This window comes from Petaurus breviceps, unplaced genomic scaffold, assembly GCF_028583685.1.
Source record: "Petaurus breviceps papuanus isolate PSGF00001 unplaced genomic scaffold, PetGlider_PUasm1.0 90537, whole genome shotgun sequence".
In the NCBI taxonomy this organism is placed as follows: domain Eukaryota; kingdom Metazoa; phylum Chordata; class Mammalia; order Diprotodontia; family Petauridae; genus Petaurus; species Petaurus breviceps.
In genome coordinates, this window is record NW_027187271.1 from 1,711,227 (window position 1) to 1,723,400 (window position 12,174).

The 12,174-nt window shown below is 39.4% G+C and overlaps 1 protein-coding gene across 6 annotated transcripts in view; it reads right to left on the reverse strand.

Moving 5' to 3' along the window:
* STAG3 (STAG3 cohesin complex component) overlaps nucleotides 1-12,174 on the reverse strand; it is a 66,081-nt gene that overhangs the window by 21,658 nt on the left and 32,249 nt on the right. For all 6 annotated transcript variants that reach the window (XM_069063276.1, XM_069063281.1, XM_069063278.1 and 3 more), the window contains 8 exons: nucleotides 11,765-11,845; nucleotides 11,565-11,657; nucleotides 11,262-11,430; nucleotides 11,002-11,144; nucleotides 10,363-10,464; nucleotides 9,578-9,726; nucleotides 9,219-9,347; nucleotides 8,952-9,109 (listed from right to left, as the gene is read on the reverse strand). In XM_069063276.1, the coding sequence (XP_068919377.1) occupies nucleotides 8,952-9,109; nucleotides 9,219-9,347; nucleotides 9,578-9,726; nucleotides 10,363-10,464; nucleotides 11,002-11,144; nucleotides 11,262-11,430; nucleotides 11,565-11,657; nucleotides 11,765-11,845 (1,024 nt within the window). The remainder of the gene's footprint in view (nucleotides 1-8,951; nucleotides 9,110-9,218; nucleotides 9,348-9,577; nucleotides 9,727-10,362; nucleotides 10,465-11,001; nucleotides 11,145-11,261; nucleotides 11,431-11,564; nucleotides 11,658-11,764; nucleotides 11,846-12,174) is intronic.

A 12,174-nucleotide genomic window follows, 5' to 3' on the forward strand; every position in this document is an offset into this window, starting at 1 on the left:
ATAAAAACCTCAATTCAATGCAGAAAAGCAGAAATAGTAAATGCATCCTTTTCAGATCACGACGCAATAAAAATTATATCTAATAAAGGGCCATGGAAGGATAGAATAAAAACTAATTGGAAACTAACTTAATCCTAAAGAATGAGGGGGTCAAACAAGAAATTATAGAAACAATCAATAACTTCATTCAAGAGAATGACAAAAATGAGACAACATACCAAAACTTGTGGGATACAGCAAAAGGAGTTCTTAAGGAAAGTTTTATATCCCTGAATACATACATAAATAAAATAGAGAAAATGGAGGTCAATAAATTGGGAATGCAACCGAAAAAGCTAGAAAAAGAACAAATTGAAAATCCCCAATTAAATACTAAATTAGAAATAATGAAAACTAAAGGAGAGATGAATAAAATTGAACTTAAGCAAACTATTGAATTAATAAATAAAACTAAGAGCTGGTATTATGAAAAAATCAATAAAATTGATTGACCTTTAGTCAATATGATAAAAAAAGTAAGAAAAAACCAAATTACGAGTATCAAAAACGCAAAGGGTGAATCTAACTCCAATGAAGAGGAAATTAAAACAATAATCAGGAATTATTATGCCCAATTGTATGCACATAAATTTGATAATCTTAGTAAAATGGATGAATATTTACGAAAATATAAGCTGCCCAGACTAAGTGAAGAGGAAGTAAACTACTTAAATAACCCCATCTCAGAAAAAGAAATTGAACAAGCCATCAAGGAGCTCCCTAAGAAAAAATCTCCAAGACCAGATGGCTTTACTAGTAAATTCTACCAAACATTTAAAGAACAATTGACTCCAATACTTTACAAACTATTTAGGAAAATTGGAGAAGAAGGAGTCCTACCAAATTTTTTTATGACACAAATATGGTACTGATACCCAAATCGGGAAGAGACAAAACAGAGAAAGAAAATTACAAACCAATTTCCCTTATGAATATAGATGCAAAAATTCTAAATAAAATATTAGCAAAAAGACTATAGCAACTCATCACAAGAATAATACACTCTGATCAGGTAGGATTTATTCCAGGAATGCAAGGGTAGTTCAATATCAGGAAAACTATCAGTATAATTGAGCACATCAGCAACAAAACTAGCAGAAACCATATGATTATCTCAATAGATGCAGAAAAGGCTTTTGACAAAATACAACAACCATTCCTATTAAAAATACTAGAAAGCATAGGAATCAAGTCTTCCTTAAAATAGTAAGTAGCATCTACCTAAAACCATCAGCAAGTATTATACGTAATGAGAATAAACTAGAAGCATTTCCAACAAGATGAGGGGTGAAACAAGGATGTCCATTATCACCCATCTTATTCAATTTGGTACTAGAAATGTTAGCAGTAGCAATAAGAGAAGAAAAAGAAACTGAAGGAATCAGATTAGGCAAATAAGAGACTAAGCTATCACTCTTTGCAGATGATATGATGATATACTTAGAAAATCCTAAAGAATCGAGTAAAAAACTACTTGAGATAAACAAATTTGTCAAAGCTGCAGAATATAAAATAAACCCACATAAGTCCTCGGCATTCCTATATACCTCTAACGAAATCCAACAGCAAGAGATAGAAAGAGAAATCCCATTTAAAGTTACATCATAAAATATTTGGGAATCTACCTGTCAAAAAAAACTCAGGACTTATATGAACACAATTACAAAACACTTCTCAGACAAATAAAGTCAGATCTAACTAATTGGAAAAAACATCAATTGTACATGGCTGGGTTGAGCTAAAATAATAAAAATGACCATTTTACCTAAATTGAATTACATATTTAGTGCCATACCAATCAATCTACCAAAAAATTCCTTTGTAGAGCTAGAAAAAATAGTAGCAAAATTCATTTGGAAGAACAAGAGGTCCAGAATATCAAGACAATTAATGAAAAGAAATGCTGGGGAAGGTGGCCTAGCCATAACAGATTTTGATATGTATTACAAAGCAGTAGTCATCAAAACTACTTGTTATTGGCTGATGAATAGAGTAGTGGACAAATGGAATAGACTGGGTACAGGAGACCCAGTAAATGAATATAGTAATCTATTGTTTGATAAACCCAAAGACCCCAGTATTTGGGATAAGAACGCACTATTTGACAAAAACTGCTGGGAAAACTGGAACACAGTATGGCAGAAATTGGGCATAGACCAATATCTAACACTGCTACACCAAAATAAAGTCTAAATGGGTGCATGATCTAGGTATAAAAGGCTGAACTATAAATAATCTGGGAGAGCAAGGGATAGTTTATCTATCAGATCTATGGAGAGGGAAAGACTTTATGATGAAACAAGAATTAGAGAACATTATAAAATGCAAAATAGACAATTTTGATTATTACATTAAATTGAAAACCTTCTGTAAAAATAAAGCCAATGTCACACCATGATTAAGAAGGAAGTGGAAAATTGGGAAAGAATCTTTAAAACCAATGTCTCACATAAAGGTCTCACTTCTAAAATATACAAAGAAATGAATCAAATCTATAAGAATACAAGCTACACCCCAACTAATAAAAGGTCAAATGATATGAACAGGAAGTTCTCAGAAGATGAAATTAAAGATATCTATAAGTGTATGAGAAAATGTTCTAAATCACTAGTGCTTGAAGAAATACAAATCAAAACAACTCTGAGGTATCACATCTCACCGGTCAGATGGGCTAAGATGACAAAACAGGGAAATGAAAAATGGGAGTCAAGATTGGGGAGTAGAAACAGGACTTCCTCAGGGCTCCAGCTTCCACCTCCTCCAATTCATGTAAAAGGTGACTCTGAACAAACTTTGGAGCTACAGAACCCACAAAATGACACAGAAAAGCTAATCTCCCACTGAAGACAACTGGGCAGGCCGGCAGGTAGTGGCCAGCACAGTGCTCTGGGAGCCCACCCCAGTTCCGCATGAGCCGAGGTTTTAGCCTCAGGGCGGTCCTGACCAGCCACCGGCTGGAGGGACTTCAGATCACCAGCAGCTGTGGCGGTTTCCAGAATTATCAGCACATAGATGCTAAGGACAAAATGAGAGGGCAATGCAGTGTGGACTTCAGGATCCAGTAGTTAGGGAGTATGGTCAGCCTTTGTGGCTGAGGTGCAGAGGCCACACAGCCACTTCAGCTCCTGGCCTGCAGATTGTAGGGGGACCAAGTGACCAGTCCAACAGGTAATCACTCTTGCTTTAACCTGCTACGATCTAGAGTGCTGTCTAGGGTGAAGGCCCTGGGGTGTGTGAGCATTCTGTCAGAGTGTGTGTGGAGGCTTCAGAGAGGGCACCCAACTAATATCTCCAGCAGCTGAGAAAACCCCAGCAATTTGGGACAAAGCTCTCCCCTCTGGAAGCAGAGTTCTACTGTGGCAAAATGCTCAAAAGTCAAGTAACTGAATGGCAACATGAGCAAGGAAAGGAAGCAAAGCAAACAGAGCAACCCAACTTTACACTCCTATTTTGGGGACAAAAAAGATCATAGCATGGAACAGGAGGGAGACAACAATGTCAGAACTCCTGCACCAAAAGCTTCCAAGAAAAATATGAGCTGGTTACAGGCCATAGAGGAGCTTTAAAAGGATTTTTAAAACCAAATAAGAGAAGTGGAGGAAAAATTGGGAAGAGAAATGAGAATGATACAAGAAAGTCATGAAAAGAGAGTCAACAACCTGACTGAAGAAAATAACACCTTAAAAATAGACTAACTCAAATGGCAAAAGAGGCTCAAAAAGCAATGAGGAGAAGAATGCCTTAAAAAGCCAAATTTTCCAGATGGAAAAAGAATCTCAAAAGCTCACTGAAGAGAATCAATCCTTCAGAATTAGATTACAGCAAATGGAATCTAGCGACTTTATGAGAAATCAAGATGTTGTTAAACAGATCCAAACAAATGAAAAAAATACAAGGCAATGTGAAATATCTCACTGGGAAAACCACTGACCTGGAAAACAGATCTAGGAGAGATAATTTAAAAATTACTGGACTATCTGAAAGCCATGATCAAAAAAAGAATCTGGAAATCATCCTTCAAAAAATTCTCAAGGAAAATTGCCCTGTTTTAGACCCAGAGGGGAAAATAGAGGTTGAAAGAATCCACCAATCACCTCCTGAAAAAGGTCCCAAAAAAAACCTCCTAGGAATATTATAGCCCAGTTCCAGAATTCCCAGATCAAGGAGAAAGTATGACAAGCAGCCAAGATGAAACAATTTGAATATTGTGGAAATACAATCAAGATAACACAGGATCTGGCAGCTTCTACACTGAGGGATTGAAGGGTTTGGAATATGATATTCCAGAGGGCAAAGGAGGTGGGATTAAAACTAAGAATCATCTACCCAGCAAAACTGAGTATCATGGGGCAGCAGAGTCAAGATGGCAGAGTAGTAACAGGACTTCCAAGGGACTCCGTCTTCCACCTCCCCCAATTCATGTAAAAGGGGACTCTGAACAAACTTTGGAGGTACAGAACCCACAAAATGACACAGAGAAGCTAACCTCCCACTGAGCACAGCTCAGCAGGCCAGCAGGATGACAAGAATCAGCCAGAGCAGCGCTCTGGGAGCCAAGCTCAGCTCCACACCAAGGTTTTAGCCCCAGGGTGGCCTGACCAACCAATGGCTAGAGGGACTCCAGATCACCAGCAGCTGTGGCTGTTTCCAGAATTATGAACACATAGATGCGAAGGACAAAGTGAGAGGTCATGCAGTGTGGATTTGGGGATCCAGTAGCTGGGAGTGCGTCTGCCTCTTCCCCCGGGGTGGGAAGCCACTGAGGAGCCATAGCCATGCAGCCACTCCGACGTGGCAGCTTCAGCTCCTGGCCTGCAGAGTGTAGGGGGAACAAGCTACCAGTCTGAGGGGGATTTAACCTGCTTGGATCTGGATTGCAGTCTAGGGTGGAGGTCCTGGGGTGTGCGACCAGCTTGCCAGAGCTGTGGAGGTACCCCAGAGTTTAGTATGAAGCTCCCCTGTCTGGTAGCAGAGTCCTACTGAGGCAAAAAGCCCAAAAGTCAAGTAATCGAGTGGCAACATGAGCAGGCAAAGGAAGCAAACAAAACAAAGCAACCCAATATTAGCCTCCCATTTTGGGAACAAAAATGATCAAAGCATGAAACAGGAGGAAGACAGTGAAGTCAGAACTTCTGCATCAAAAGCTTCCAAGAAAAATATGAGCTGGTTACAGGCCACAGAGGACCTTAAGAAGCAAATAAAAGAAGTGTAGGAAAAAATGGGAAGAGAAATGAGAACGATGCAAAAAATTATGAAATGAGAGTCAACAGCTTGACTGAGGACAATAACACCTTAAAAAATAGACTAACTCAAATGGCAAAAGACGCCCAAAAAGGCAATGAAGAGAAGAATGCCTTAAAAAGCCAAATTTGCCAGATGGAAAAAGAATCTCAAAAGCTCACTGAAGAGAATCATTCCTTCAGAATTAGACTGGAGCAAATGGAAGCTATTGACTTTATGAGAAATCAAGATGCTGTTAAACAGATCCAAACAAATGAAAGCATAGAAGGCAATGTGAAATATCTCACTGGAAAAACCACTGACCTAGAAAATAGATCCAAGAGAGATAATTTTAAAATTACTGGACTATCTCAAAGCCATGATCAAAGAAAGAACCTAGAAATCATCCTCCAAGAAATTTTCAAGGAAAACTGCCCTGATGTTTTAGAATCAGAGGGCAAAAGAGAGGTTGAAAGAATCCACCAATCACCTGAAAAAGATTCCAAAAAGAAAACTCCTAGGAATATTATAGCCAGGTTATGAAATTCCCAAATGAAGGAGAGAATATTACAAGCAGCCAGGAAGAAACAATTTGAATATTGTGGAAACAAAATCAGCATAACACAGGATCTGGAAGCTTCTAAACTGAGGGATTGAATTTGGAATATGATATTCTGGAGGGCAAAGGAGCTGGGATTAAAACCAAGAATCATCTACCCAGCAAAACTGAGTATCATGTTTCAGGGGAAAATATGGTCATTCAGTGGAATAGAGGACTTTCAAGCATTCTTGATCAAAAAACCAGAGTTGAATAGAAAATTTGACATTCAGATACAAGAAGCAAGAGAAGCTTGAGAAGGTAAACAGGGAAAAGAAATCATAAGGAACTTATCAAAGTTTAACTATTTATATTCCAACATGGAAAAACGATAATTGTAACTGATGAATCTTTTCTCAATATGAAAATAGTTGAAGGGAATAGAAATATATATATATATACATACATACATCTATATAGGAGGGTATATGGGCATATGAATACATATGTGAATGTGTGTATATATGTTTACAGGTATAATAGATAGAGGGCATAGGACCAATTTAATAGGAAGGGATGATACTTAAAAGGTGAAATTAAGAGGTGAGAGAGGAATATAACAAGAGGAGATGGGATGAGACAGAATGGGGTGAACTATCTCATACAAAAGAGGTAAGGGAAAATGGCTACAATGGAGGAGAACAGGAAGGCAAAAAGGCAAAACCTTATTCTCATTGAACTTGGCTCAGGGAGGGAATGACACACACTAAATAGGGTATCTCACCCTACAAGAGAGTAGGGGGGAAGGGGATGAGAGGGAGGATGATGGAAGGGAGGGCAGGCTGGAGAGGAGGGAAATTGGAAGCAACCACTTTTGAAAAGGGACAGAGTCAAAGTAGAGAATAGAACAAGTGGGAGGTGGGATAGGAGGGAGGGAAATACAGTCAGTCTTTTACAATATATCTAGTATGGTAATGTTTTGCATAGTTACACATGTACAACCTATACTGAATTTCTTATCTTCCCAGTAAGGGTGGGTGACAAGGGAGGAAGGGAATGAATCTGGAATTCAAAGTTTTAAAATCAAATATTTAAAATTATGTATATATAAGGGGTGGCCAGGTAACACAGCGAGTAAGAGCACCGGCTCCAGTGTCGGGATGACCTGGATCAAATCCGGGCTCAGATACTCAGCACCACACCCAGAAATAACTGGCCGTGTAACCTTGAGCAAGTTACTTAACCCCTATTGCTTTAAAAAAAAATTATGTATATATAAATACAATTATTAATACTATTTTACATGTAATTGGGAAATAAGAACTACAGGCATTGGGGCATACTGGAAAATACATAGGGCATACATGCCCTACTGGAAAAGTCAAAGGGGGTATGGGAGAAGATATGAGAGAATGCAGATTAGAGGAGGGGATATCCTGTGGGACCGTTATTTTGGGGTGTTGGGTAGGGGAAAAACAGGGAAAAAATTTGTAACTCAAAATCTGGCAGAAATGAATGACGTAAACCAGAAGTTAATAAAGCATTTAAAAAAAAAGTTGTCAAACAACAAAAAAAAACTGAGTATCCTGTTTCAGGGGAAAATATGGTCATTCAGTGGAAAACAGGACTTTCAAGCATTCTTGATGAAAAAACCAGAGTTGAACAGAAAATTTTACATTCAGATTCAAGAATCAAGAGAAGCATGAGAAGGTAAATAGGGAAAAGAAATCATAAGGAACTTATCAAAGTTGAACTCTTTACATCCCTACATGGAAAAATGATAATTGTAACTGATGAAACTTTTCTCAGTACAAGAATAGTTGAAGGGAATAGAAATTTGTGTGTATACACGCACACACACACACATATATACACACACATACATATATATGTCTATATAGGAGGGCATATGGGCATATGAATACAAATGTGAATATGTGTATATATGTGTACAGGTATACATAGATAGAGGGCACAGGATCAATTTAATAGGAAGGGATGATACTTAAAAGGTGAAATTAAGAGGTCAGATAGGAATATAAGAGTAGATGGGCAGAGACAGAATGGAGTAAACTATCATATAGAAGAGGCAAGGGAAAATGGTTACAATGGAGCAGAAGAACAGGAAGGCAAAGAGGAATGGGTCAACCTTATTCTCATTGAATTTGACTTAGGGAAGGAATGACATACACACTACATAGGATATCTCACCCTACAGGAGAGTAGGGGGGAAGGGAATGAGAGGGGGGATGATGGAAGGGAGGGCAGGATAGGGGGAAGGGAAGTTGGAAGCACACACTTTTCAAAAGGGATAGGATCAAAGTATAGAATAAAACAAGTGGGAGGTGGGATAGGAAGAGGCAATAGCCTACTGATTTGCCTGCCATAAGTCTCTCCAATTTCCAGTCCATCCTCCATTCAAATGTCAAAGTAATCTTCCTAAATCAAAGGTCTGACCATGTCATTCCCCTACTAACTAAACTCCAGTAGCTCCCTATAACCTTTAGGATCTTCTGGTGTTCCAAGTCCTTCATAATCTGACCCCACACACAAATTCTTTTCCATTCTTCTCATACCTTATAACTTGCTTCCCTTGATCCAATGACAATGGTCTCCTTCTTGTTCCTTGAACAAGACACTTCATCTCCAAATTCTAGGCATTTTCACTGTAATCATGCCAGGAATGCTCTCTTTCTTCATATCTACAGCTCTAGGCTTCCCTAGCTTCCTTCAAGTCCCAGCTAAAATTTCATTTTCTAAAAGATGCTTTTCCTAATTCCTCTTAAATCCTAGGGCCTTTCTTCTGTTTGATTATTCCCTATTTATCTCACGCATAGCTGGTTCATACATAGTTATTTGCATGTTGTCTCCCCTTTGTAAGACTGTGAGCTCCTTTTACATTTCTGTGTTATCTTTAGTGCTTAGCATAATGCTTGACAAATAGGCATTTCATAAATAACTGTTTTTATTGACTGAGCTTGGTTTTATGATCATCTGGGGTTTTTGTTCCTCTCAGTTTGGAATTCCTTTATATAATTCAATGAACTGATAAAGAGAACAACTGCTAGGAGTTAGAAAAATGGCAATATTTGTTGGTTGCTGCCCTAAGGGAGAAATGGATGGGGATTATGAAGATTATGCAAAAGGTCCTTACCTTCTATACGTCTCCTCTTGGGCTGGGAGTGTCTCTGAGGAGTGGTCTCAGCACCATTTTCTTGTGAGCTGAGGGAACGGCAATAGGAAATGACTGGGCCCCAAGAATGGCTAGATGACTGTGGGACCTGATGCAGGCACTTTTGCAAATAGGACAGCCTGAGACAGGAGAGAAAGGGAAAGGGGGTTTGAGTTAACCAATGTCTCTTCCCCACTCCATTCTCCTCCTACAACCACTCCCACCTTCATATTTCTGGCAGTAACTTACAGGAGCTGCTTATCCTGGTGGAAAAGACGAGGTGAAAATTCTTCAAGCAGCTCCAAAAATGCCAAATTGGGAGGTTGATTTGAGGAGTCAGCTGGAGGCAACTCTGCCAGGGAAAACTTGATGCCTTCTCTTGACAGGGAGAAAATTATCGTAGGAGGATGATCATCTCTCATACCCCTCCAAGGACCAATGTATCTTGTATCTAAAACCCACCTTGTTCTCCAAAGCCCAAAAATCCCCACAACTTGTTTTCAGTATTCTTATTTCCCTATTTCTCCTAGCCTTCCACAATCTTTGTTCAAGTCCTGGACACCCAAATTCCACCTCTCTCCCCAGCCAACATATCAGGGCATCCTCACTTGTGCAGCATGACGATGAGGTCACGGTTCTGTAGTTGCTGAGGTCCAAAGCTCAAGGCAAACCTCCGAGCCAGATCCCTCATCTCCATGAAGGCTGGGAGACTATCCAGGCCCTTTGGCCCATGCTCCTGTAACAGCTCTGTATACAACTGTTCCCAAAAGTGGTGGTGTATTTGGAAAGGGGAAGAACAGTATAAGGCAGAAAAAAATAAGAATTCACATTATACACTAAGTACTTTCACAGAAATCTCATTATACTCTTTACCATTTTACCAAGAAAACAGTTACAGAGCAGTTAAGTGATTTCTTCAAAGTCATAATAAAACACCTGGAACTAGATCTTCTAAATTCAAATCCAGGACTCCTTCCTTGATACCACAGCAGTTCTCCAACACCTCTGCTCAGTCCCTCAGGGAGGCATATCCTTTATCCTAACCCAATGGCAATAACTAAGTTGAGAAACACTGCCTACTCTGTGACAGAGATTGGGGAAATGAAAATAGGGCAGAAAAGAAGGAACTCACCCCTATCTTAACTCTAGGACTCCCAAGTTCTAAGCAGAAAGGGAAAGTTATATGGGGGTAGGGATGGCATCTGCTTAGTGAGTCTACATACATTTACTGGGTACCTCCCTACTAAATGATATAGTGCATTCAAAAGAAATGAGGCAAAATTCCTGTCCTTGAATTGTTTAATATGCAATTGTTAAAGATTAGGTAGAGATATGTATAGGCTTTGAAGAAAAGATGCAATCAGGCTGGAGGCCCTGAGAAGAATGTAGATACCTGTTTAAGGCTAAGCAACAGGGTTTGAGAACACTGTTTTCGGTTGATCTGTCTTGACCGTGTTAGTATTTCCTTGATGATATCACCATAGTCATTGTAGAACTGAGGAGAGAAACACATAGAATTTTCCCCTTTCTTCTCAGGGTGGAAGAAACACCAAATATAAAGAGATAATTCCAACAGAAGTTTCCAAAGAAATCATACTTAAGGAAAATATTCCATTAAGAATGGAAATTCCATCTCTCTCTAGATATCTACATTTTTCCAGTCATTACAGAGGCTTCACAGTGAGTACTAGTAGCCTCATAAAATGGAGTCAGATTTTGGGGGGCACATGGAGCTAAAATCTATACTTCATTAAATCCTTTCTCCTTTAAAAATTCACCCAGTTTCCTTCCCTTCCTAGACAGGGTAGGGTAAATAAAAAGTTCTTTACAAAAAGAACAGACTCTCTTCTCTGGATCCCCACTAAGTTCTCTTTTCTAATTTTCCCAGTCTCTCCTCTTTTTTCTACTCTTGTTCTCTTAGCTCTTACTCCAATTTGTCCTATCCATTCTTCTCAGAACCTTACAGTACTTGAAGATGTTTCTATGCCTAACTCTGTTTCTCTTCCCCTCCATAATTAGCTCTATTCCATACCTTGCTGTAGTGCTTTAAGACATCTGAGGCTGCTTCCATTTCCAAAACCCCAAAGAGTAAGAGCTTACAAAATCCAGCCAAAAGACGACGACGTTGGTGCAGCTGTTCAATCTGTGCCTGTTCCTCTTCTGCATCTTTAATATCTAAGCCAGAGTACCAAGAGGAAACAAATAAAATAAAGGCCATATTCCTCTAGCTCTGTGATCTAATCTCAGACCTTAGAGCTCTCCCCACCAACAGCCCCAACTCCACTCTGGTACCACTGCCTGGCTCTCCTGGCTGGATGAAGACATGGTCCATGAGGAAGCTAGCTAATTCTGACTGCAGGGTGGCCTCAGGAAGGAAGATGAGAGGCTTCAGATGATCCTGCCCCCCCAAAATCATCTGAGGGCTGAAGATAAGGAGCAGGTCACTTAATAAGACAAAAGCCTAATGGGAGAGAAGGTAAAACCAGAGATAAAGAATTAAGGGTCAGGCTACATAAAAAAGACCATTTCTTTTTGATATATCTCCTCTTAGTCTAATGGAAATATCCCACCCCCAAGCTTCAGTAAAGGTCTCACTTGTTCTTGGATCTCTGAATCCACATCTGAAAGGCAGTTTTGGCAGAGATCACAGAAAGTCAACAATTTGCCCCTCAAGCCCAGCACCTGTTCCTATGGAGGTGAATTGGGGAGGGGAATGATTACAATAAAGACAAAGACAAACTTCCTTGACTACCTTTCCCCTATATCCAATTTCGTCACATTAGTTTCATAGTCACCTGTGAAGAATTTGATCCAGAGACATGAGCCAATGTCCAAAGGATAGAGAAATAGATGAGAGTCAGCGCTGGGAGGATTATCTACATGATTCAATGAAGGGAAATAAAGGTTGGAAAAACAGAAGGTGTAGGAAAAGAGAAAATTGAAAGATGTGAGAAGGGGGAAAGACAACTAACATGGGACTATTTCCTATCACATTCTCTCCCTTCTCTTTAAGGGGACTGACTATGTGTAGAATTAAGCCTTTGGGCATTGAAAAGACTTAAGTCTCCTGAAATACACTGAGATGGCACCAATAGTTTTCTTCATTTGGGTAGAAGTGGGGCACCTTCCAATAGTATAAGAACAGAAACATCTCTCCAAATCCCTGGGTATATTCTTGCAATTGGAAATGGCTGTAGTATTTGGC